Here is a 26,555-nt window from a genome sequence, read left to right on the forward strand (position 1 = left end):
AGACAGGCGAGAGACAGGGCCTGCCCCCAAAGAGCTGACGGATGCTAGCTCCTAGAGCCCGGGGTCCCTTTGGGGGAGTTCAGAATCAGCTCAGACATGCTAGTTGTTTGGTTTTTTATCCAATTGGGTCAGTTTATTAACATACATAATTAAGAACAAGTAAAATAGAGACATGCTGCTGAGACCCCTGCACTTCATGCCCCAGCACACCCCCTCCCCAGCAGGACAGCGTCACACCCAGTCCAGGGATGGTGCTTTGGGGGCCTTCACCCAGCACCTGTGTTCTCTACGGAAAGACAGCCCCCGACACGATCCCCTCCATCCAAAGCCAAACCCCATCTCTTCACTAGACAAGCAGGGTCGGGGTCTCATGGGGCTGGGCCTACTGTTGCATCCCGCACACCTGCCTAGCAGCCAGTGTCAAAGGCTCAAGGAGGATAATGGGCTTCCTCTGCTCAGTGAGGGACCCTTCATTTCCATCCTGCTGCACTAGGATCCCCACGCTGCAGCCCTGCTGCCCAGGCCTACGATGCGCCCCTGCCCTTTCACCTTTCCCCAGACACAGCTCAAATCTAGTCCTAGGCTCCCCCATGGCACAATGCTTTAAACCTGGCTCCCTGTAAACGAAACCCTTCAGGCGCCTAGCAGCCTCTCTCACGCTTCAGGAGACAGGAAAAGTCAGTTCACAGCAGCAGCAGCTGCACCGGTCCCTGCTGTGGTTCAAGTGCCCCTGCACAGCAGGTCACAACCAAGGAGCCTCCAAGACAGTATCTGTTCCCGTAGCCCCAGGAGGCTGCAAGGCCAAGATCTCAGTGTCCACCCCCAGCTCTGTCCCCGTGGGCAGGGGAACGCACGCCTGTCTACTCTAGGACACAGACCCATCACCAGGGGTGTTCTGCACAGGCCCCTGACCTGCAGGGGAGTTGTGCCCATGGGGGCAGGATAAACCCAGCCCCAGCAGAACAGGGCAGAGACAGAGGGTTTGTGGGGTGCCCACAGCCTGGAAAGGGCCCTGCAGAGGAAAGGGCATTCAAGGCTGGCAGGAGCAAGTCTGGGCGCTCCCTGCTAACCACCACCTGTGCCCAGCTCAAACCCCTCCACCACCAGGCACCGCGGGGGCTGGGCGTCATTCCTGCATGAGACTGTTGATCTTCGTTAGCAGCACGTCCGACTTGGACTCTGGGGAACCAAATGGAAGAAAGGGTCATTCCAGGAGCCTCTGCCCTCCCCAGGGCTGCCCCAGCCCAGCAACAATCGTGGGGTGGAAGGCAGCAGCTGCTGCAGGAGGCACTGCCTGGCCCCCCTACACTCCCATCATCTCAGGGAGTAGCGCTTGCTAGGGAAGCAGGCAGGATGGGAACTCCCTTGGCTGGGCTCCCTCCCCTTTTCCCCACAGGGAGGGGAGAAGGTGCAGCTCCCTCTCTCTGTCAGGGGAGTTAGGCTCTGGGCCCAGGCTGTCCTCCTGGCAGAGCCCCCTGAAAGCTCCCCAGCCTGGGGTGCGGAGAGCCCCTGGGAGCTAAGCTGTGGCAAGGGCCTGGCCCTGCAGGTGAGCAGAGAGGAAGAGGGAGGGGGAAGACCAGGAGCAAGAGGGCGAGGAGAGGGACTTAAGGGGGGAGCAGGGTGGGGAGCAGGGGCCCATTACCTGCCGGTTCTTTTCTCCTGGAGCATTTCCTGGAAAGCAAACAGGATTGAAATTCACTCAGGAGAGCGAGTCAGCATTCAGTCCTTTCCGCAGAGAGGTCAGCCCACACCCAGGGCCAGGGCCGCTCCCCCAGGGCTCTGCCCCATCACTTGGCCACTGTGGTTTGAACTCCGAGTTGGTAGAGGCCTTGCTGCCATGGCTGGAACGGGACGGGAGTGCCTGCAAACCCTAATGAACCATGGAGGGTCCCAGGGCAATGGTGTCACACGAGTCCCCTTGGAGGGCTCCCATGCCAGGCCCACCTTGCTCAGCGTATAGGTGGGGGCCAATAAGCTGTGACCAAGTCCCACAGCAGTGGGATGGAGCGGCTCAGGGCCGGGCTCACGGCAGAGGCCAGGGAGGAAAGCTCTCTCTAAGCCCGCTGTGTCCCAGGTTAGTGCAGTGCAAAGTGGGAGAAGTGGGCTCCCAGCGCTGTGGAGCAGTTCCCCCAGATCAAGAGGGTGGATGGGTGATGGCAGCAGCACCTGGCCGGGCAGACCCTGCCCTACCTACAGCTCACCCAGAGGGCAGCAGACATGGGGCCTCCTATGCCATGGACAGCTACGGGAGCCCAGAAGAGGCTGAACTTACTGCAGCAGGAGGAAGGCTGAGAGGAGCAGGAGGAAGGAGACGCAGTCGATCACAATCCAGACCATCAGATAGGTGTTGCGGGGCTGCAAGGCAACAAGATAGGACGAGTAGCTCAATGGGGACCCCAGCAGAACAGGCCCTGGCAGCACCCCCTGGCCCCCTCGCTGGGGTGTGGTAGTGCAGACGGGCTCAGGGCATGCAGCCTCTGCCAGCGCCACCCAGGGTAGGGTCACTTACGAGCAGCCAGAGGGGGCGCTTCATCTCCTTCAGCACCTGGCAGGCGTTGGTGGTGACGGAGCCGGCCCCCGCGCACCACAGCACGGAGAAGAGCCAGGGCTCATTGACCACGTACAGATTGACAGAGACGTTGTCCTGGCGATACCGGCTGCGGAGGGGATGGAGCCTCGTTAGTGTGGCACAGGCCAGCAGGAACTGGGAAAGCCTGGCTCCCACCCAGCGCTCCCCGTACTTGGGGTTCGAGCCCTACTGCCAGCTGTGGTGTCAGGGTGTGTACGTGGCCACAGTGGGGAGCTAGACTCGCCTCTGCGGGGCTCAGGCGCCATTGCTCTGTGCTCCGCACCCTGACAAGGGGCTCTCACCCAATCTGCTCTGTGCTGACGTCCTGGTATGGCAAGTTCAGTCGCAGTGGAGACTCAGTTTCATTCCAGCTGCTCTTCAGACCGTAGATTTGCTGAAATCCTGGTGCCTGCTGTCTGACCTGCTCCCTGAACCCGTCGGGCAGCCAGAGAATCTAAGGGGGTGGGGAGGGAAGTCAGGCCTGGTGTGAGCTGGGAGACCAGGGGGCACTCGCTGTGCTCTGGGACCCAGGCTGCAGGGCCAGCCGCACTGATGTGCGCATCCAAGTGGAAGCAGTTACCCAGCCCCTTCTCTGTGTGCCCATCCAGTTCTTGGCCCCAGCAGAGTCCCCATCAGGCCACCTGCCGTGGGAGTCTCCCCCAGCAGGTCTGGGAGAGACAGACCTGGATGAGGCATGATGGGGGCTAGCTAGAACTGGCCAAGATGTGCCTGGGACTTTGGGTTGGCTCAGAGCCCCAACAACCCCTTCAGAGCCCCTGCACCCAGCGAGTCCTGGGCACAGGTGCTGGAACTAGGGGTGCAGGGGTGCAGCACCCCCTGGCTTGACATGCTTTCCATCATATGCAGCGTTTACAGTTTGGTTCAATGGCTCTCAGCCCCCCCACTGTACACATTGTCCCAGTGCCCTGGTCATGGGCAGAGGGCACCCACGGGGCAGAGAGCCCGCAGGTCCTTTACGCCAGGGCATGTTCTGTCTGCAAAGTAAACAACTTCTCCCCTAACCGGTGAGCAGGAAGGGGCAGTGAAGCCAGCCGCCAGGCTGGTCTCAGCAGGCCATGTACATCCAGCACCCAAGGGCTAGGACTAGGGCTAGGGGCGGAGGGAACGAAAGTGAGGCTGTAGCGTCAGGGAACCATGGAGCTGCAGGGTGTGGTAGCAGCAGGGAGTACGAAGGTGGCAGCTTGTTCGTGGATTTTCCTGCTTCCTCACCAACTTGGCTCACTGCCAGGGCTCTCCTGAGTCCCTGTTTACACATGAGGGGGGGGGGGAAGTGGCACTTGAGCAGGGAGTTCCAAGTAAGTTTACTCCTCTCCCTGCCGATTAACCGTACTACAAAGCACCCCAGGCCACTAGGAACGGGCACAGGGCAGCAGCTTGTCCGGCAGCCTATCGCGGACACGGGTCAGGGCTGGACCTGCAACAGGCGAGGACACACTCAAGCATCTCGTGTGTGATGTGTGGGTGCTGTGGCACTCAGGGTACCTGGGATCATGGCAAGGGCAGACTGAGCACGCTCAGGGAGACTCTAGAGCACCAGGTGGGTCTGACCTGCCCTGTCGGGAGGGGAGCTCACCGCTGGTAAAGGGCAGGCTCAGGGACCCCGGGGGAGGACGTCTGGCCTTGATGCTCAGCCATTCCCTCCTCCGGCTGTCCATCAGGCGTCAGACTCCAGGGGCAGCGCCAGGCTCACCAGCTGCGGCGGGATGCCCGACTCCAGGATGGTCGCCACGGTGACGTTAACAAAGCTCTGGTAGTCCGTGTGGTTCTCGGGCCGGAGGTCGAACATGATGGAGATGTTGTGCTGCTTGGCCTCCTGCAGCACCTGCTCCAGAGACGGGATCTTCTGTGCCCGCGCCTGGCCTTGCGCCTCGCTGGAGAGGCCCTGCACCGAGTGGAACGGATTCCTCTGGAAGGGACAGGCCAGAGAGTTAGCAGCTAGCCCACATGGGGGGCAGCGCTCACAGCCGGCCCCAGGGCCCTGGCCTCCCACACTGCCCCCTCAACACCATCTCCCAGCGCCAAAGGCACAGGGTGCTCTCCCTCGCGCCGACAGTGCCCCCCAGTGCTCACTGCCCCTCACTAGCACGGCACAGGAGCTGCTCAGACCCCAGGCGAGGGCACAGAGGGAGGAAGGTCGCCCTGCCACCTGCAGGAGACCAGAGCAGCTCAGCAGTTGGGTGCTAACCAAAGCATCGCTGTGTAGGCAGGCACCGAGCCCAGCCAAACAGCACAGCCAGGGAACGGCTCACCCCTCCCAGCCAGCCTTCCCCAGGCCTCCGGACGGTCACAGCAACTCCCAGCTCTAGCAGTGAGGCTTGGAAGGTAGCCCCCCACCCCCACCCCACAGCAAGAGGCACTATAGTCTGCAGAGGCAAAACTCTCCAGGGCCTGGGAACCCCGGAGGGCTCTGAGCGGCTGGCCCCAGGGCTCTGCCAAGAGCAGCCTGGATCAGTGCAGCAGGCAGAGCCCTCTGCAGGGCAGCGCAGGGCCAGGCCATGCAGAAGCCCTACCACGCCCCGAGGAGGGGGGCCTGACCTCCAGGAACCAGCTGCCGGCGTCGAGCTGCTGGAGATCCGTCCAGTTGAAGGTTGTGCCGCTCATGGTGGCCTGGGCATTGAACACCTTTTGCACGTTGGTGGTCCGGGTGAGTGTCTCGTCGTGCATGAGGAAGGGGACCCTATCAGCACTGTCAAGGGACAGGAGGGTGGGGTAGTTAGGACCTTGCCCAATGCAGCATCATGGGCTGTTTGCACCCCTCCCCCCAACCTGATTGCCCAGGCACCTCTGCCAGGGATCAGCCCAGCAGCCCCCCCACCCTGCCATGTGTGTCCCAGTACGCGGGGCCATAGGGGAGTGGGGCTGAGAGCCAGAGACAGACGCACCAGAGGGGTAGCCATGTTAGTCTGTTGCTTTTTACAGATTCAGAGGGTCCTGTGGCACTTTTAAGGCTAACAGAAGTATTGGAGCATAAGCTTTCGTGGGTGAATGCCCACTTCAGACGCAAGTGCACCCACGAGAGCTCATGCTCCAATGCTTCTGTTAGCCTTAAAGGTGCCACAGGACCCTCTGTTGCACCAGAGTCCATGCTCGGTGCTGCAGTGGCAGCAGCTGGTCACTTATCGGCCCTTTCCCCGACACCCGGCCTGTCCCAAGTCCCACCCTCACCCCATTCACAGGCCAGCAGCACCAGATTCACCATGGCATCGGGCCAAGGGCCAAAGGGGCCCATAACACGCTTCCCGGAGCGGCAGCAGGGAACCGGAATGAGAGCTGAGACCCCACGGGGCCCTGAGAGCTGTAGTTCCTTGGCCAGCTCCCTGCCTAGAGAGCCGGCCCTGGAGCAGGGAAGGAACTACATTTCCCAGCATTCCCTTGGCAGCTATCCTCAGGAAAGGGAGGGGAAGGGAGTGGGGAAGCGGGGACCCCATGCGCTTGCTGTGGGTGGGGAGCTGGCTGCTAGAAGGGGGTGGCAGGGTGAGTGGGGAACAAATGTGCCCTAGGAGTAGAAGTAGGGTGACCAGACAGCAAGTGTGAAAAATCAGGACAGGGGTGGGGGTAATAGGAGCCTGTATAAGAAAGACCTAAAAAATCGGGACTGTCCCTATAAAATCAGGACATCTGGTCACCTTAAGTAGAAGATATCACCCTCAGAAGACTTCCCCAGACTGGATTAGGGATGCTGGTGTGACCTCGCCTGGCAGCCCCCAAAGAAGGAACTAGGTGGAATGAATGGACGCTGCACCTCTCTATCTGAAGCCTAGCAGGGGAGGGATGTGGACCCCACTAGGAGAAGTTAAAATGAAAAGTAAGGGAGGGGAGGCTCTACTAGAGCACCTGGGCAGCTTTAGGTACAGTACCAGGTATGCGGGAGGATTTCCACTTCTGAGCCATGGAAGCAGAAATTGACTTTTCCTTTCCAGATTTATCCAATATTCAGAAAGGGAATCTAGCCCCTGCCTTCCAGATTTGAACACCTCAAAATTCAGGAGTGCTCAAGCTCAATTTGGGCGGCTGTTACTTCATTTCTCCCAAATCAAATATACTGATCCACTGTAACTTGCTGTAGAAAAAGTAGGATAAAATTGAGCAACAAATGCTGGGGTCTTCCCAGTGCTAACTAGGACTGGAATTGTTATTTTCAACAGCCATTACTTTTTTTTTTTTTTTTTTTTTTTTAAGTTTTGTTTCTTTAAAAGGAAGACAGTGATATTGCATTGGCAAATTCACCATAGAAAGAAAAAGTGGAACAAAAGAATAATAAAGGCCAGGGCCGGCTTTACCAAGAGCAGGCCCGATTCCTGGGGGGCGGGGCTTGCTGCAAGCCCCGCCCCCAGGAGCCGAGCCGCGGGGGGGGGGGGACCCCAGCCACGCCGCGGGGGCTGCGCCGGGGGGGGGGGGGGGGGGAAAGACGGGAAATCCCAGCCGCGCCGCGGAAGCCACGCCGGGGGGGGGGGGGGGGGGAGGGGGGACGGGACCCGAGCCGCGGGGGCCGGGCTGGAGCCAAGCCGGGCCAGAGCCGCTGGGGCCTGCGGGAACGGGCCGCGCCTCCCCAAGCCCTTCTCCCGCCCCCTCCCCCCCCAAGCTTACCTCATGTTGCTGGCCTGCCCCTGCTTTGTCTCAGACTTCCCGCGAATCTCTGATTCGTGGGAAGCAGGGGAGGGGGCGGAGCGTTCAGGGGAGGGGAGGAGGGGCCGGGGAAGTGAGCTGGGGGCGGGGTTGATAGCTGCAGCGCGGGGGCCCTCTTGGCGCGGGGCCCAATTCAGCCAAATCGGCTGAATCGGCCTAAAGCCGGCCCTGATAAAGGCACCTCAACTTTTCTTCATTTATGTAGGACAGTCTTATAATATGGATCCAGATATCCTCCAATCACACAAGCTGAAAATTGTTCCACTTTACTGCAGTTCTGTAGCCATGCGGGAACCAGTCCTGTCTGTTCTGTGCACATCCAAAATTCCTACTGAATTCAGAAGTGCCTTGCTTTTGTGACCACATCACCTGATATTTTCAGCCCTTGTAAGCTAAGCAGGTTTACATTTAGTAATTGGGTGGGAAGCCTCTCAGAAAAAGTTAGGTGCTTTAGGAGGTGTTGCTTATTCACTAGGTAATGTGAGACGTTCCTGTTACAATAGTAAACCACTTTGCTTCTCGAGTCTAGAATGGGGTCCTTTGCTTCTATACACAGCCCATTAAAAACAATGAAAAGACTCCCACTGTCTTCAACGGGCTTTGGACAGAACTGGTTATACCCAGGGTAACTCCACTGTCTTCATAGCATCCTGATCCCACAGCAGAGGGGGGGCATGTGAGCTTGTTGCAGAGCTGCTGCTCAGAGATAGGAACCTCCTGGCACCCCAGCCTCCAAAATCATTCAGGCTGCACTTTCTGCTCAACTATGTGCTAGCTGAGGGGTGCGTGGGAATTGGTGGCCTCTGCTGCAGGTGATGGGCATCTCAGGTACTTAAAGGCAGGGCCTAGAGGAGGGAAGTGCCTAACTGCAGAGTCTGCAGCTGCCTAGGGCCAGCGCTGAGGATTTAGAGTCCCTAGTGCCGCCGTTGCAAGGTTCAAGCATGCTCAGCCTTGGAATTGCCACCCCTCCCTTGACTAGGAGCTGCAGCTATCCAAGGCTGGCCTCTGGCAATTGGCCCCATGGCTGTAGCCAGAGAAGCTGCAGGTGGCTCTGTGACTATTGGGGGCAATTAAGCTAGGAGCAGATAAAGAAACTGGGGTTAACCTCAGGGAACAGAGGTCACCCGTAGGAAAGGAACATCAAGGGGAGCAGGGAAAGAGGCAGCAGGTCAGGCTTGGAGCGGGAGAACAGCCCCAGCTGGTTGGGGAGCATGTCCAAAGTAGAGAGGAAACAAGCCTGGGGAGAGGTGGTGACCACCAGGTAGTAGACTAGCGTGTAGCTGGGAGCAGAGGGAGAAAGGCTGGTGTCTTCCGTTCCCAAGGGCTAGGCCCTCACGTTGGGGAAATGGTGTTTGCAGGTGGCTTACTCACATGGCAAGATAGGGGCTGAGCGAGGGATTTGTCGGAATTGATCAGGTATCTGTTGGCTGTGGAACTCTGAGCTGAGACCAGAGCCACATCCAGTGACTGGTGACATGGGGGGTACTGAGACATGGCTAGAGAAGGTCTGAATGAGGAAGGAGATAAATCTGTGGGGAGTTTCCCTGATCACTATGAAAGTTCTGCCCACATGGGTACAGCTGAGTGAGAAGAACTGGGGGCTGAGGGAGCTGTGTGTGGCAATGCAGATAGTCCTGTAGAGGTGTGTGATCAAAATGAAGGTCTCTGAGATTCAGTACCGGGTATACTATGGCACCAATGGGACTGCCACACCAGGCCCACACTCTGAGCCCAAAAAGACTACATGGGGGCCCACAAAAGGTTAATCTGGCCCTGCAGGCCAGCGAGGGGAGCCCCGTGTCTCTCCCCAAGAAATGGGGACTGAGCAGGGTGGGGCACCAGGCCAGAGCACCAGAAGCGGAGCTGGGCTCAGCTTCCCTTGGGAGGGTGTGGGGGGGGGGGGAAAATGGGCGAGGGGTTAGGAGAGGAGGGACTCTCACAAAGCCCAGGCTGGGGCCTGGAGACACCTCCCCTAGCATGGAGCTGCCCCCTTCACCCCAGAGGGGGCAGCGAGCAGAGGCCTGGGGCTTGGGGAGCTGGGGCCGGCAAGCTGAGCACACGTTCCCGTTGGAGACCCCAGGTGTTGCTTTACCTCACTATGACATCGGTCTCAAACACACGCACGTCACAGCCCACTGACTTCTGGAATGACATCAGGGTGTTCTCTGGAGCCAGCTAGACAAGGAAGAGATGGCACAGGCAAACCAAGCTTGGGTGGGGCAGGGGTGCAGCGCATCGGGCGCTTGCCCCACTGGGCTCAAATCTTCTAGACTCAGACATGCAGTGAGTTTGCTGGGCTCAAATCTTCTAGACTCAGACATGCAGTGAGTTTGCTGGGCTCAATCGAAGGCAGTGGTGGGATTTCAGGAAGTAGCTGAATTCCCAGCTCTGCCCAGGAGAGACCCAGGGCTGGGATAGCAGGAGGCTGCAAGGCAGGATTGAGGGGCATAGGCAGGAATGGTGGGGGGACCCCAGTGCTGGCAAGCATGGGGGCTGCAGGTTGGGATTGAGGGGTATGGGGGGGGGGGGGGGGAAGAGCCCAGGGCTGGGGTTAAGGTCTACCCAGAAGAAACACGTCCCAATTAGCTCCTGGCCCCATGTGTGAGAGCTCAACCCCGAGGGCTGCCTCAGCCCCTCCCAACCATGCCCCACACCCTGTCCAGCCTGGCTACCCACAGGGCAGGCTGCAAGGACTCCCCTCCCCGAGCTGGTCTGTGGAGACTGGAGACGGCTCTCTGGGGGTTACCTGCTTGCCTGTGACTGGGGGGGGGGGGGGGGGAAGGGCAGCTGCCCTTGGGCACAGGTTACTCACCATGGGGGCCCCACGGTGCCCGGCCAGCGCTGGTTTGGGGGGCAGCTGGTTCTCCTCCATGAGGCAGGGCGAGGAGATCATCAGGGGAGCCAGGTACAGCGCAGCTGTCACACCCAGATACACCAGCAGGAGCAGCACCTTGGGGGCTGCAGACAGACACACGGACATGGCAGAGCCTGGTCAGGGACAGCCTCACCGCAGGCACTTGGAGGTGGGAAGGGATTAGCCAGGGCTGCTCCCCCTGCAGTGCGTGCGTGTGTGTGGGGGCAGCTTCCCACCCCTGCCTGAGACTAAGGAGCGACAGGTCCCCCCCCAGATCCCCAGCCATGGAGATAGGTGCCCCCTGCAAAGCAGCCCTTAGCCAGGGGCTCGGAGGTGCCTCTGGCCACCCTGCACTGTGCCAAGCCGCCAGCTTAGGTGTGTGGGCAGCCCCAGACCCAGCCCGGACAGGATCTGGGCACCCAGCAGCGCTGCGTGGCTGGGCCTGCACAGACCCGTCCCGCCAGGGCACTGCCCACATAGCCCCTGCCCAGACGGTTGCTAGCGTTTGGGGCTCCCAGCTGTCCTGCGGCAGCCGCCCCAGCCCTGCAGAGCTCCCAGTCCAGGAAAGGACTGAGCCATGGGGGTGCTGGCTAGGACGCGTGTGCATGGAGGGAAGGGGAATCCCCTGCCGCGTGTCCTAGACCCCGCATGGCTGAGAACAAAGGGAGAGCTGCCTCCCAGCCTACGCTTTCAGGGGAAATGCTGGGCACTAGCCCATCCTCAGGTGAGGCGGTGCAGGGACAGCTCTGGGGTCCTGCTGGGACAGTGTTTATGGCCCATCTCTGGGTTCAGCCCTGGGGAGCAGGCACCACAGCGCAACAGGGCTATGACATCAGGGCAGCTGCATGCCGGCCGCAGGATGCAGACCGGCCTTTGCTCAGCACCAGAGGGGAGATGTGGGAGGGCGAACTGACCCAAAAGCCGAGTCCCCATGGCCCCTCCCCTGCTCAGCACCCCAGGAATACCTGCACGACGAGTACGATAGAAGCAGTCGGCCACGGGCCAGGCAAGCAGCGTCACGCCTGCCACAGCTCCGATGTGCAGGAAGGGGCCTGTTGCCTGTGGGTCAGACACACCAGCACCACTCAGTGCCCAGCTACGAATGCTGGTTCCATGCTCCCATCAGACACACCGACCCAGAGCTCCCAGCAGCCCACCCCGCACGCCAGGCTTCCCTGCACCTGCCAGGAACAGCCGGCCCCTCAGGGCTCCCCCTTGCTGGGCTGGGCCCCGCTCACTGGGCTGCCCAGCAGCTGGCATTGCTGGGTTTGAAGTGACTACACCAAGAGGAGTGAATGGAGGAGGGACAGGCTCTGGGAGCCAGGCGGCTTTGCCCCAGGGCTCTGGGAGGGGTTATTTATTCTCATCAGGGCCGTGCAGCACCTGGTGCTCAGTGAGAGCCCCCGGAGGGCCCTAGCCTGGAGCGACACAGGGCCCATTGCAGGGGGGAGCTGCAGGAGTCAGACAGGCCGGGTGGGAGAATCAGCCAAACCTTGCTGGGGCTAACCACAGGATCCCCTCCCCTTTGCCATATGGAGAGCCTTGGGCCATGGGAAGGGCTCTGCCTCTGCTCTCACCTGCAGAGAGATGCGTGCACTCTGCCACTGCTCAGTCCACTTCACATCGAGTGCGACGAAGGCTGCGGCCACGACCAGGGCAGTGAGGATCAGCAGGCACTGGGGGGGGGGGGGGGGGAGTGAGGGGGAGCAGGGCACGGGGCAGTTAGGACCAGATGCATCTTGGACACCACAGAGCAGCCAGGGACCTTGCTGGGGCCTCCCCTCCCCTGGGCAGGGTGAGCCGACCCCTGCAGCTGGGGTCCCTGCTCCTGCCCTCACCCTGCATATGCTGGGCCCCTCCCCCCTTGGAGCCCTGCTGCCCTGGGTTAAACGCTGAGCTCGACTCCCCGTGGCAAAGGGGGAAAATGGTCTGTAATATTACTGTGTGTGGCACACAATACGACGTGTGCCTCAGGGTTCCATTTCATATTGTTACCCAGTGCAGAGGGGTCGGGGGCAGGACTCTGCTCTCAGGGCAGGCTAAGAGACATCGGGATGAATATCACCCGGCTGTCTGACCCGGGATGCCTCAGTGGAAAGACTGGCTGAGGGCAACCCCGCATCAGTGGGGAGTCCGAGAAGAAGACAGCGAACCCCGTCACATGGACGTGTAGCGACCCAGAGGGAGAGGATTTCCCCACCTCTCTGTGCCATCCCCCAGATCAGGGGCAGAAGGCCTGGGTGAGAAGAGCGAGTCAGGGCTCTGCAGCCCGCTCATGCCAGCGTGGCTGAGCGGGCTGGGCTGGGCTTTAGCCCTCAGCTCTGCGCGGACCCTGCCCATGTGCTCCAGCTGGCCCCAGTCGGAGCATCACTACGGATACTGGCCGAGTGTGTTGATCCCTGCAGCAGGTCCCAGTCTCTCCCAGGAGTCTGTCTCAGCAGCACTGGCTGACCAGATCTCACAGTGGGAAGCAGGAGGGCTGGAGCCACAGGGGTTGGGCCTAAGGGGGCAGTGAAGCCTCATGGCTCACTCTGGAGGAAAAGTGAGACCTCTGGGGGCGGGGAGGGGGAAGGGGTGTGGTCCACTGCAGGGGGCAACCCAGGGCTGACCATGCCAGGTGCTGTCCCCCGGAGCAGCTCTCGCCCCCCAAGAAGAGAAACACACCCATTAGGACAGGGTGTGGAGGCGCCGGGGGCTGGGACAGGGCTTGGATGCTAGTTGGGGTGGGGATGGGCTGTGTAGGATACACTGAGTGTCAGGAGCCAGCTGGCCCTTACCTTGTGCAGACAATGCAACTTCAACGGCTGGCCACAGAGCTGCAGGCACAGAGCGAGAACCTGCAAGAGGAACAAGGGAGATGCTGGAGCTGGAATACATGGAGACCTGGGAGAAGGGTCGGAATTTGGGGGGTTGTTAGAGCAGGGATAAAGGAGAGAAAAGACAGAACTGGGGCAGGGGGAAATCAGATTGGTATCTGAGATGTCTGTATACTAATGCGAGAAGTATGGGGAATAAGCAGGAAGAACTCGAAATGCTAATAAATAAACACAACTATGATATAGCTGGCATCACAGAGACTTGGTGGGATAATACACATGACTGGAATATTGGTATAGATGAGTACAACTTGCTCAGGAAGGACAGGCACGGAAAAAAAGGAGGAGGTGTTGCCTTATATATTAAAAGAGTATACTCTTGGACTGAGGTTGTGATGGAAATAGGAGACAGACTTGTTGAAAGTCTCTGGGTAAGGATAAAAGGGGTAAAAAACAAGGGTGATGTCATGGTAAGGGTCTAGTACAGACCACCAAACCAGGAAGAAGAGGTGGATGAGGCTTTTTTTAAGCCGCTAACAAAATCATCCAAAGCTCAGGACTTCAACTACCCAGACATCTGTTGGGAAAATAACACAGCAGGGTACAGATTATCCAGCAAGTTCTTGGAATATATTGGAGACAATTTTTTATTTCAGAAGGTGAAGAAAGCTACTGGGGGAGGCTGTTCTAGATTTGATTTTGACAAATAGGGAGGAACTAGCTGAGAATTTGAAAGTGGAAGGCAACTTGGGTGAAAGTGATCATGAAATGGTGGAGTTCATGATTCTAAGGAATGGTAGGAGGGAGAACAGCACAATAAAGACAATGGATTTCAAGAAAGCAGTCTTTAGCAAACTCGGAGTTGGTAGGTAAGATCCCATGGGAAGCAAGTCAAACTATCTAGAGACATAAAGGGTAACAAGAAAACCTTCTACAAATACATTAGAAGCAAGAGGAAGAGCAAGGACAGGGTAGGCCTGTTACTCAATGTGGGGGCAGGGAGGGAAATAACAGAAAATGTGGAAGTGGCAGAGGTACTTAATGACTTTTGTTTCGGTTTTCACCAAGCAGGTTGGTGGCGATTGGACATCTAATGTAGTGAATGAGATAGGATCAAAGGCTAAAATAGGAAAACAAGTTAAAAATTACAAGTTAGATGTCTTCAAGTCACCAGGGCCTGATGAAATGCATCCTAGAATACTCAAAGAGTTGTCTGAGGAGAGATTGGAGCCATTAGCAATTATCTTTGAAAAGTCATAGAAGAGGGAGAGATTCCAGATGACTGGAAAAGGGCAAAGGACAACCTGGGGAATTACAGACCAGTCAGCGTAACCTCTGTACCCAGGAAGATAATGGAGCAAATAAATAAGCAAGCAATTTGCAAACACTTAGAAGATAAGGTGATAAGTAACAGTCAGCATGGATTTGTCGAGAACAAACTGTGTCAAACCAACCTGATAGCTTTCTTTGACAAGGTAACAAGTCTTGTAGATGGTGTGTGTGTGGGGGGGAAGCAGTAGATGTGGTATATCTTGACATTAGTAAGGCTTTTGATGCTATCTCGCATGACCATCTCATAAACAAACTAGGGAAATACAACCTAGATGGAGCTACTATAAGGTGGGTGCATAACTGGTTGGAAAATCATTCCTAGACAGTAGTTATTAGTGGTTCACAGTCATGCTGGAAGGGCATAACAGGGTCCCACAGGGATCAGTTCTGGGTCTGATTCTGTTCAATAGCTTCATAAATGATTTAGATAATGGTATAGAGAGCACACTTATAAAGTTTGCTAACAATACCAAGCTGGGAGGGGTTGCAAGTGCTTTGGAGGATAGGGTTAAAATTCAAAATGATCTGGACAAACTGGAGAAATGGTCTGAAGTAAATAGGATGAAATTCAATAAGGACAAATGCAAAGTACTCCACTTAAGAAGGAACAATCAGTTGCACACATACAAAATGGGAAATGAATGCCTGGGAAGGAGTACGGCAGAAAGGGATCTGGGGGTCATAGTGTTAGAGCAAAGGTCAACTATTTGCCTATTTTCCCAGCTGCTCCCCACAGGCAAGAGGCTGCCTTCCACCTATACGTATACAAAACAATCAATCAAGGAAGTCCAACAGACTTATCCTGTTTACCCCTAGAAAGGAATTTAAAAATTCCATAGGTTAGCAGAATGTATGCACGCTAAGTTGTTTGTTACGGTGTATAAAAAAGGCTTACTCTGCGCTTGTAAGTTGTGTTCCTCCCTCTGGCATGAGTCGAGGGGGACACCCGCTCAGCTGACTGATCAATAAAGAACTTGAAGCCGTCTTCTAGACTCCCGTGCCTCCTTGGAGTAATTGGGCAGCTCCAGGGGGAAACAAACCCATTTGGCTAACAATGGCGACTCCGCCAGGACTTCTCTCCCTGTAGAGGGCACTGACCGACGGCCGAGGGCGATTCCGAGGAGTGGCCACCTCGAGCTGTTGGTTTGCTCGGGCCTCGGATCGTCACAATCGGCTGGGGCGGCTGCGTCCTCTCTGAAGAGAGCTCTGAAGGACACGGAAGCAAGACAGCTTCAGAAGGAGGGGAAGTCTGACTGCCGGACGCAGCCACTTTGGGCAGTAAGTGCGTTTACCTCCTGGGTTTGAGGAATAACGCCCCCGACCGTGAGTTGGATGGTGGAAATCCCCTAGGCACCCTGTATACGGGAAGGTATATTAACAACATTGTAGCTTTGTAAATGTCTTGTTGTTGTGTTTTTGGTTAAAGGGTAAGCAAATAACGGCAAATGAGTAACGTAACTAACTCCACAAGTCCATGGGCCATTCTTAACAATTATTGGGACTTGCAGCAACCTCAGGGATTACTCTTGTTTATAGGAAGGGTAATCTTGTTTCTCCTCTTAATGGTGTGTTGGAAACAGAGATTTTAACTGATTAAAGGATCTGTGTGAAAGATGAATGAGTGCCGCTGACGGGTCTGAGGCTTAAGCTGACAAAGTTAAGGGACGGCCAGGGCCACCAGGGAAGGGGCGGGGCCCCTGCCTGGGTCGAAATCAGTGCGCTATCTGTAGGAAAGAGGGGCACTGGAAGAATGAATGCCCCCGGCGACAGGCCATGGGAAAGGAACGTAAAGATAAAACCCCGTCCCTTCCCATCCTCTACAACAGTACAGGACGTTCAGGGGAGGAGTCTTCCCCATAGGGGGGCCGGGGGACCCAGCGGTCCCTCCTGACAGCACAAGCTGCTAGCCTGAATCCCACGGTAAATATTAAAGTGGAGGGCCGCCCAATTGAAGCCCTTATTGATACTGCGGCCACTCTTAGTTTGCTCCCCCTTAATAAGGCTCCCCGAGGTAGAGCTCGGGGACGTGCCATGGTCCAAGGGATAGAGGGACAAACTACAGCTTTGGAAAAAACTTTGCCTCTCCTAGTGAAAATAGGGGACTGTCCAATTTCCCACCAGTTTGCAGCCCCTCTTGCCCCATCGTGCTGCTTGGACGAGATATCCTTACTAAACTGCAGGCGGAGATCTCGTTCGACAATGGGACTATGGAAGTTAGACTTCCTAAACAGCAATCCTCCAACTACCAGATGGCCCTGACAAGCGCTAGAAATCACTTCCCGGAGTGCCAGGGGAGGAATGAAGGGAGCCAGCTGTCAGGGGTTAACCTTGAGGTTTGGGCGGAGGAGGGAGGCGTCGCTCGGGCCTGGAATGCTTCACCAGTGCATATTTCCCTTAAGGAAGGAAGCAACCCGGCCCGAATTCGACAATATCCTCTTAAGCTGAGCACTAGAATCGGGTTAAAACCTCTGATTCAAAAGTTTCTGCAGTGCGGGTGGCTCAGGGAAGGCACGTCCCCATACAATACTCCGATAATGGGGGTGCCTAAGCCTAATGGGCAGTATCGGTTGGTCCAGGACCTAAGACAGATTAACAAGTTAATAGAAGCCCCCTATCCAGTTGTCCCAAATCCCCATACTATTCTGGGCCAAGTTCCCAAAAATCACAGTTGGTTCTCTGTCATAGATTTAAAAGATGCCTTCTTTTCCATCCCCCTTGATCTGGAGTCTCAGAGACTGTTTGCCTTTGAGTGAGAGGACCCCGATACCCACTACAAAGCTCAATACCTTTGGACCGTTGTCCCACAAGGCCTTACCTGTGCACCCGAGATTTTTGGCAGCCGGTTAAGAAGGGACCTCGCCCCATTCCTGGCTAAACACCCTTCATGTAACAGTCCAGTATTGCGACAATTTGCTCTTAAGTACTGAAACAGAGGCAGCCTATAAAGAGCAAACTATAGAGCTCCTTAATTACCTTGGGGCACAGGGGTATAAGGTCTCAAAGGAAAAAGCCCAACTGGTTAAGCAGCAGGTCACTTTTCTCAGGTATCGTTTGTGCCAGGGAAGTCGTAGTCTGGGTAAAGAAAGAATCCAGGTGATACTTAATAGTCCCCAACCCTGGAGCCCCCGAGAATTAAGGGCTTTTCTGGGATTGACTGGCTTCTGTCGGCTCTGGATCCCTGACTACGGGGGAAGAGCCAAACCACTGTATGAATCCGTAACTAAAGAAGGTCTGCTCCATTGGACGTGGACCAGAGAGATGGAAAAAGCATTAGCTCTCGAAAAAGAAGCCTTGGTTCAGCCTCCCGCTCTAGCCCTCCCCGACCCTCGGAGGCCACTTACCCTATACGTTCATGAGAGGGGAGGGGTGGCTGCTGGAGTTCTATGCCAAAGGTCGGGACCAACCTGGCGACCCATTGGATACTACTCAAAGGTGTTGGACCCTGTCGCCAAAGGGTGGCCTGCCTGTTTACGGGCCGTTGCAGCCACTGCTCTCCTTGTTCAGGAGGCTGAAAAGTTGACCCTGGGGGGGGGGGGGGGGGGACGACACTGAGGTTGTGGTCCCCCACGGGGTGCCTCAAATACTGGGGACAGGCGCTGGGGAAAAGCATCTAAATCCCAGTTGACATACCAGATATGAAGTAGGGCTCTTGCTAGCCCCTAACTTAACCTTTAGGACAGTTAGCTCCCTCAACCCAGCTACCCTATTGCCCGACCCTCGGGTTTCCTATGAGACCAGCCCCACTCATGACTGTATTGAAGTCTTGCAACAGGAAACCAAAACCCGCCCTGACCTCTCGGACTTGCCTTGGCCCGACCCTGAAATTGAAGGGTACGTTGACGGGTCCAGCTATGTGATAGATGGCAAGCGGTATACCAGAGCAGCAGTAGTAATTAAGGACAAAGGAATACACAAGTTTAAACTTAGCCCTAATTTGTCCGCCCAAGCGGCAGAGCTAGTGGCTCTTATTGATCGGTGATCAGGTCCTTGTCAAGAAGTGGAAGCGCGACCCCCTTACACCACGGTGGGACGGCCCGCACATTATCTCGCTCATCAGCCAAGCTGCAGTTAAAATTCTTGGGAGTGACAAATGGACGCACCATACATGGGTAAAATGGTTTCTGAACCCTAACCTGGAAACTGAGTCAGTGGAAGAGGACACCGGCCCTCTGCCCACCCTGGCTCCGGACGCCCGGGGTGGCACAGGTGAAGACTCCACCTGGGAATACCAGCAGCTGGACAGACTAAAGGGACTGTTTAGGAAAAGATAATGAAATTATTGTTAATATTTCTGCTTATGTACTTCCATCACTATTATGGTTGGGAAAATAGGTTTTTACAACTGGGGGGGACCTTTAGGGCCAGGTACTTATTTATATTTTGAACAACCAGAGAACCTATTTATAACCTAAATCGAATAAGGTTACAGGCTGTTTTGGAAATCTTAACCAACCGAACAGCCGCGGCTCTTGACCTTTTGGCCGATCAATCAACCCTACTAATCCTAGCTTGCTTTGCTCCCTGTTTAGTTGTGTTAGTCCGACGAATGACTAATCAAATTGTATATCAACAAATGATGGCACTGTACCAGCCGGTGAAGACTGAGGATTGGGGGCCATAGAGCTCTCAAAATGCTTTTTAAGGGGGGAGAACCTTGTTAGAGCAAAGGTCAACTATTTGCCTATTTTCCCAGCTGCTCCCCACAGGCAAGAGGCTGCCTTCCGCCTATACGTATACAAAACAATCAAGGAAGTCCAACAGACGTATCCTGTTTACTCCTAGAAAGGAATTTTTAAATTCCATAGGTTAGCAGAATGTATGCACGCTAAGTTGTTTGTTACTGTGTATAAAAAAGGCTTGCTCTGCACTCGTAAGTTGTGTTCCTCCTTCTGGCATTGGTCGAGGGGGACACCTACTCAGCTGACTGATCAATAAAGAACTTGAAGCCGTCTTCTAGACTCCCGTGCCTCCTCAGGGTAATTGGGCAGCTCCAGGGGGAAATGAACTCATTTGGCTAACAATAGTGGACCACAAGCTAAACACGAGTCAACAATGTAATGCTGTTGCAAAAAAAGCAAACAAACATTCTGGGACGTATTACCAGAAGTGTTGTAAGCAAGACACGAGAAGTAATTCTTCTGCTCTACTCTGTGCTGATGAGGCCTCAACTGGAGTATTGTGTCCAGTTCTGGGCGCCACATTTCAGGAAAGAGGCAGACAAACTGGAGAAAGTCCAGAGAAGAGCAAACACAAATGATTAAAGGCCTAGAAAATATGACCCATGAGGGAAGATTGAAATAACGGAGCTTATTTACTCTCGAAAAGAGAAGACTGAGAGGGGACATGATCAGAGTTTTCAAGTACATAAAAGGTTGTTACAAGGCGGAGGGAGAAGAACAATTCTTCTTAACCGCTGAGGCTAGGACAAGAAGCAAGGGGCTTAAATTGCAGCAAGGGAGGTTTAGGTTGTACATTAGGCAAAACTTCCTACCTATCAGGGTGGTTAAGCACTGGTATAAATTGCTTAGGGAGGTTGTGGAATCTCCATCATTGGAGATGTTTAAGAGCAGGTTAGACAAACACCGGTCAGGGATGGTCTAGATAATCCTTGGTCCTGCCATAAGCACAGGGGACTGGGCTAGATGACCTCTCGAGGTCCCTTACACTCCTATAATTCTAGGATACCCTCTCCAGCTTCCTGCAAGGACAGCTCCTGAGCCCCCGCCCAGCAGCCCTCCTGGGACACTCTGATCTCCGAGAGCAGGGCCCTGCTCAGACAGCCAGGGCCCCAGGCCAGCCCACCCCCTTGGGTCCCAGCCCCAGGCCAATCAGCGTCGTTCAGAAGCTTCCAAAGAGCAGAGGACCTGAGCAAGCTCAGCACAGCAGATCTGGAGCAGTGTCTCCAGCAGGTAGCTGCAGCAAGGGCCCCAGAGAGCAGGACCTACCAGCAGCAGGGCCGAATACGTGACCAGCAGCACCGTGACTCCGAGCAGGGGCAGGGACCAGTCTACCCACCACTGCGTCTGTCTGAAGAGGAACCTGCCAAGCAGAGGGGACAGTCAGACGAGGCTGGGTGCTGGGGGCACCAGGGGCAGGCACAGATGGTGGGGAAGGGAGGTGCTTTGTGCTGGGTGGGGAGGCAGACAGTGGGGGATGGGGAAGGGAGATGCCAGGTGCTGGGGGAGGCAGACAGTGGGGGGATGGAGTAATGGGGGAGGGGGGGAAGAGGAGAGGAGACAGACTGTGGGGGGCAGGGAGGGTCCAGACAGGTACGTACTCATTGAAGTTGTGGAAGTCATTGAGGAGGATGAGGGCATGGTAGAGCCATACGAGTGCGAAGAGGCAGACGCAGAAGAGGAAGAAGAACCAGCTACAGTCGCACTGAAAACCAAAGCGGACACGTAAGAGACTGCAAGGCTCCTACCGGCCACGCACTGGCCCCTCCAGAGCAGCTATCAGCCACCCGGGCATTCAGAGCCTCCGCGGGAGAGCCCAGGGCAGCCTGGCCCCACGCCTGTCTGCCAGCTGTGTGCCAAAGGCCATCACGGCTGCTTCCCTGGCTCTGTGCTCTGCCCGCCCCTGCCTCCACGCTACAGTGGGAAGAGGTGCCAGGACCTCCCCCAAGCCCTGAAAGAGGGTGGTGATCACCACCCAGGGGGGCTGTTTTACCCACATCGGGGACAGGCCGGAGCAGGCCAGGATGGAGCCACAGCCCCAAATGGGGCAGGCACAGGAGTCCCATAAGAACAAGTGGGGGTTCAAACAGCTTAGGGTTGGAATAGTCCTTACAGCAGGGGCCAGGACTCTTGGGTTCTATTCTCAGCCCCTCCCCGACTTGCTGTGTGACCTTGGGCCCGTCTTTCCCCTCCCCATGGCCTCACTGCCTTGTGCAATGGAAGAGGGGCTGGGGCTAAAAAAAGTATTTGACATTCATAACGGATGCCCCCGGCCGCTCGGTACCACCCCAGCTCGGTACAAATTAAGCCCTGCCTGTGCGGCTGCCAGGTACGTTACACCCTGGGTGGAAGCACAGAGCCTCCAGTGCTGTTACTAAGTACATGTGGGCGTGCTGGCAGCCCGGGTGCCCTAGCCAAGCAGTGTAAGCAGGGACCGACCCAGAGACGGTGTCCTCTGCCCTCAGGCCGGCCCCACATGCCCCACACCCAGTGAACTGCTGCTGCTGCCAAGCGGGGCACGTTTCTAATCAGGGTTTGTTCTCAAATTCCCAACAAGATGGGACAAGCTGCTACTCAGCCCCACCCATGGGAGCTAGAGGCCTCAGAGGCTCCCAGGGCCCCCCGCCCCCGAGCCTGCAGAGCCCCTGGGATCCCCCAACAGCCCCAGCCCTGAAGAGCCCCTGGGATCTCCCGGCCCCCCAGCACTGCAGGGCCTTGGGGACCCTGGCACGCGCAGGAGGCTGTGGGCGGTCTGTGGTGCGGGATGGGTGCAGGAGCCCAGCAGGGCTGGGAGCGAGTCTAACATCACCACTGCTCCCAGGAAATGCAGCCGTGCCAGAGGAGACTTGACCCCCTGCCCCCACCATGGTCATGCCCCCAGAGCACGGGATGGGCCATGCGCCCCTGGCCCAGCGTTTGGCAACACTCCCAGCCCTGGCAGAGCTCTGTGCCTCGAGCAGAGGGGAATGTCTGAGCGCCCCCCTCGGGGCAGTGCTGCTGTGACCCGGCACCTGCTGCCCTGTGCCCCACGGAGAGCTGCCTGCGAGCATGAGGACAGGTGCGCTTGCTGCCCAGCTCCCACAGCCTGGGCCACGAGGGCCCCCCCACCTGCCGCACTGCAGTGGACAGGGAGATGCCCTCTGCCCAAGAGGGAACCCCAGCCCCCCATGAGGAGGCCCAGGCTCTCCCCGTGCGGCACGGCGTGAGGGGCAGGCCAAGGGCCCAAGCTCGGCTCTGCTCCCACCCACTCACCTTGGTTGTTCTCAGGCCTTTCCTCTTGTTCTCGGCCCAGCGGCAGCTGTACAGGCCGAGCAGGCAGGTGGCACAGCCGTGGCAGCAGCCGGGGCCCTTCGCCATGTGGCGGGTCTGCGTCCCCAGCACCACACTGCGGGGTCAGGCCTCCTGCAGGGGAAGAGAGCACGTGGGAGGGTGGGACCAGGCAGCCTGTGCTCGGGGGCCTGCATGGTCCCGGTGACTGGGCATCGCTGGGGGCTCAGCCAGCCAGCTCCCGCGTGGTGGAGACGCAGAGGACGGGCGCCAGGCCAAGAGGCAAACAGGAACATACCCGGTGTAGCCTAACCAGCTTAGCAGGCTTCTCCTCCCGCCCCCCGTGCTCAGCAAGCCCCGGCAAGCCCAAGCCAGCTGCACAGCATGGAGCCGTGCCCACCCCATGCCCGGGGGGAGCGGAGAGCTTCATGCGTCAGCCACGGTAGGGAGGATCTCCGGGCTGGGCGGGGGCCCCTCACCAGGTTTGTCCTGGGCAGCTGCTTCATTTGGAGCACCCCTGCCTGGCCCAGGCCTGGTCTTCCTGGGGGGTGACTGAGTGACCCCCTGCAGGGTCCTGTCTGCAGGGCCCTGGCCTGCGCTGCTTTGGGCTCTGCACGCACAGGGCACATGCCCACGTGCCCTGGCCCTTGGACACGCCAAGGCCCCTGCCGTTCCCCTTGGCACTCCCACAACAGCCACAGCTTGCTGCATGTCACTAGGGGGCTCTGGCAGCCGTCCCGCATGCTCACCAAGCCCCCAAGGGGGACACTCACAGCAGCCCCAACGTCCCACTTCCCAGCTGCCCTGAGCACCGGGGCAGAGTTGCCTGGGAGGGCCTGGCATTTCTGCCTTGGCCGTTAATTCCATGCAAGTGAAGGGAGCTGGGATCCCCTCAGGCCCTGATGCCTGCGCCTCCTTCCCCAGCTCTGCAGGATGCTGGGAGCCACTGGATACAGCCACGTGCCACCCAGCTGCCAGGGTGCCCCATGGACCCGCGGGACTCCCTGCACCAGGAGGTGGGTGCTGCGCTGGGCCAAGCCCCTGCCACCCACCCCTTTGTTAATGAAGGACAGGAAGGGGGTAGGGTGGCGAGGGGGGCTGGCAAGCAGCTGGAGCCATAGGGAGGAGGATCCCCAGGGGCAGCTGCCAGGCTATGCTTGGCCCATAGGCCATGCCCCAGGGCAGGGGGAAATCGCCCTTGTCCAGCAACAGGAGGATTGCTCTGGCCACAAGGCAGGGGAGGGGAGGTTGCCGGTGGAAGTGCACAGCCTGAGCCATAGAGCATGGTGGTGGTCACAGGGCGGGAGTTCCTCCCCAGCCCATCAGCGCTGGCGGTGTTTGCCCTGGGAGCAGGGATCCCAGCTGCACAGCTGGAGGAAGCAGTCTGGGAAATCCCAGCTGCTGGCTTGCTGCACAGAGCTAACCCACCTGCAGGACCTGTGCTCAGAGTGTCTCCCCAGCCCTTCTGGCATTCCGGGATGGCCCCTCACAGCCCCCTCTGCAGGGCTACCCCCGTGTGCAGGAAGGAAACTGAGGCACAGAGGCTTCACCACTGGTCACAGAGGGACTTAGAGGCAGAGCTGGACTCCCATTCCTCCCCACTCTACCCTCTAGACCCCAGCCAGAGCAGAGAGTAGAACCCAGGAGTCCTGACCCCATCCCTCTGCCCAGGTGAGACAGACCCACTGGCCTCCTGCACTGCCCCTGCCAGCGGGCTGCTCCAGGAGCGGGGGCTGAGGACACAGGCTGCCCCAAAGCAGGGTGCGACCACATGCATTAGCCCAACAGGTACTCTGGGAGGCTCAGGGCTGGGTGCTCCCTACTCCTCACCCTGTCCCTGCCCTGCTGCCCTGCACCCCCAGCTCCAGGGCTCATTCAGCCAGCAGCAACCCAAAGGCCTGGGGCTGACAAGGGACCTTGTGCCAGGTAGCCACAGCCCTGAGCAGCCTCTGCCTTGGCCAGTCCTGTGTGCCCTCCCGCTGCTCAAGCCCCAGTTCTGCAGGCTGCTGTATAGCCCAGAGCCCTGAAACGCCCAGCCTCATCTCCAAGAGGGCTGGATGGCCAGGGCAAGGGGCAGTAGCAGAGGTGGGATGCATGGCAGAGCAGTGGGGGGGGGGGGGCGTGCTGCAGAGGCTGGTTGGGCCCTCACCGAGGACTCTCTCCCACCTTGTTAAATTGCAGTTGCTCTGGCTGGACCCCCAGGCTCCATGCTGGGAGCAGCAGTGGGCTCCATGCAGCAACCCGGCCCAGAGCCACGCTGCAGCCTACAAGTACCAAGCGCTGCTTCACGCTGGGGCATCCTCGACTCCACCAGCGCCTCAGCCCTTCCCCACAGGCCCAAGGGTAGTGAGCGCAGCTGGACGACAGGCCTGCCTGGCTGCAGTGTGCTCACTGGGGACAGGTGCCTGCATCCCCAGAGCAGTGCCAAACCCACCGAGGCCAGGGAAAAGGGATCGCGTGGAACTGCCACCTCACCCAGTACCCCTGCTTGAGGGCTCGGCAGAGGCGCTGTGCAGCAGGGGAGCTAGGCCCTGGTGTGAGGAATGCTCCGAGGGTCGTTAACCAAGATGGCATTTCTGTCCTCTGCAGCCCAGGCAGTGGCAGGAAAACTCTGAGCCCCCAGCCACTTTCATGGAGATCAGGGATCTCAGCCGTGCCCTCCACGCACTTCCCAGCACGGCCCGAAGGACGTGTGCCAGAGTGGGGCAGAGCACACGGTGCACTGGGGGGTTAGTCACAGCCCAACGGGCCCCTCCTGGATGCCCCAGACCCAGCTGGGTTGCGTCACTCCTGCTGTGCAGAGGCACAAGGGTAAGAGGCCTGAATCCAAACCCCCGCTTGTGCCTGCCGGCGGGGCTAGCACAGTCCCTGACCCGGGGACGCGCTGGAGCTGGCCATACTGGTCCATGCTGGCTGGCAGGGATCTGGGTCTGGGGCCACACGTGGATGGAGGGTGTGAAGGGGGTTGAAGCTCCCCAGTGCCTGGCTCCTGCGAGTAGCCCCAGGCCCATCACAAGGCTGGGAAGCCACAGCCCCCGGCTGCCACACTCCCTGGAGAGGATGCCGGGGCCAGGCATGGTACCAAGGACAGGCTGGAGACATGTGCAGTCTGTGCTGCTCAGAGCCCCCCAGGAAGCCGTTACTGTGGGGGGCTCACGCAGGCTGCTCCTGTCACCCCTCGTTTGGGCTGGGGCTGATGCCAGGCACTGCTGCAGGTCCCCACCCACCTGCCAGTTCCCTGAGCTCCCTGCCCGGCTGGCACCGCACAGCTCTGGCGCTCAGCCAGTGCCCTGCTGTTGCCTGCCCCCGCCGAGTGAAGGTGGCACTCGCCTGCCCCAAATCCACACCCCAGCCCCAGTCCTGGTCCTCCCCACTCCCTAGGAACCTATCCCCACCACAGGGGCAGCCCCTTCTTATTGCTCATGCCCCCCTCCCAGCAGGACAGTGCTCCCCCTCCTCTCGGCATGGGGGGCGGGGGGAAAAATACCTGCTCTGGTCTTCTCTCTCCCTGCTGGAGGTGGGGCAAGCTGGGGCTCAGGCCTGTCCCTCGTTCTCCCTGCTCCGGAGCCCTGGGATCCCTGCCTCCTCTCGCCTGTACCAAGGTGTGCGGCTCTCCCAGCCGAGAGCCGGTGCCACCTCCAGGGCTGCTCCCAGCTGACTCACAGGCAGGGCAAGCAGCCAGGCTGCCTGGGGGAGGAGGAGGATCGGGGAAGCAGTGGTGCTGCTAGGACTCGGGGTTGAGGGGGCAGCAGGGCTGGGGAGAATTCCTTTGTCCCATCTCCGGGCCTGTCACTCACTCCCAGGGCTGCCGGCCAAGGGGCCCCAGGGGGAGCGGGACAAGCTCCAGCACTCAGGAGTTTGCAGGCAGCCCACGCTCCCGCCAGATTAACCACCAGGGAGGGCCGGGGAAGGTGGTAGAGGCAGGCTCAGACTCATGGCTCTAGGCTGAGCCCCCTTCAGGAAATAGGGGCACTAGGCTCTGTACTTGCATCCCCCCGGCTCAGTTCTGTGGAGGGGCAGGGCAGCGGGGGGACCAGCGCAGAGGCCAAGGCAACCCAGAAACAGCCCCCTCTGTCTGCACTAACACTGCCATTCCATGGAGGAGCAGCAAGGGGCCTTGGCCAAGACTTGGGTTTCTGTACTGCCGGTCTCCCCACTCCCTGGGACTGCGTCCCATCTGGGTGGGATCCGCTGACGTGGCCATACAGGGAGCCTGTGGCTCGCGCTGGTCCCTGCTGCTGCCCTTGGAGACAAGTGCTCAGCTACGGATCGTGGGCACTCCAGTGCTGCCGGCTCTCCAGGCTCACACCAACAGTTGGCGCTTTTTGAAAAGCGCCAGCACCTGGAGTCACGTGACTGCAGAAGAACCCACTCTGGGTTTGTAAAAATCGTTT

General features: G+C 58.1%; 1 protein-coding gene across 2 annotated transcripts; it reads right to left on the reverse strand.

The window, feature by feature from the left end:
• Window positions 1-109: 109 nt before the first annotated feature.
• Window positions 110-25,820, reverse strand: GDPD2 (glycerophosphodiester phosphodiesterase domain containing 2). 2 transcript variants are annotated; one of them, XM_054040617.1, is made up of 16 exons: window positions 25,649-25,820; window positions 22,147-22,296; window positions 20,496-20,599; window positions 20,164-20,257; window positions 12,848-12,907; window positions 11,648-11,746; window positions 11,036-11,129; window positions 10,029-10,174; window positions 9,309-9,391; window positions 5,126-5,276; window positions 4,281-4,496; window positions 2,872-3,023; window positions 2,510-2,657; window positions 2,273-2,355; window positions 1,643-1,671; window positions 110-1,179 (listed from the first exon to the last, which is right to left on the reverse strand). In XM_054040617.1, exons 2-16 carry the CDS (start codon window positions 22,249-22,251, stop codon window positions 1,127-1,129), a joined length of 1,617 nt encoding a protein of 538 aa, XP_053896592.1. In that variant the 5' UTR covers window positions 22,252-22,296; window positions 25,649-25,820; the 3' UTR covers window positions 110-1,126. The 2 variants fall into 2 exon arrangements, with proteins under 2 accessions (XP_053896592.1, XP_053896593.1); XM_054040618.1 differs by lacking the exon at window positions 25,649-25,820 and having other exon boundaries at window positions 22,147-22,416.
• Window positions 25,821-26,555: the final 735 nt, after the last annotated feature.

This window comes from Malaclemys terrapin, chromosome 9 (genome assembly GCF_027887155.1).
Source record: "Malaclemys terrapin pileata isolate rMalTer1 chromosome 9, rMalTer1.hap1, whole genome shotgun sequence".
NCBI lineage: Eukaryota > Metazoa > Chordata > Testudines > Emydidae > Malaclemys > Malaclemys terrapin.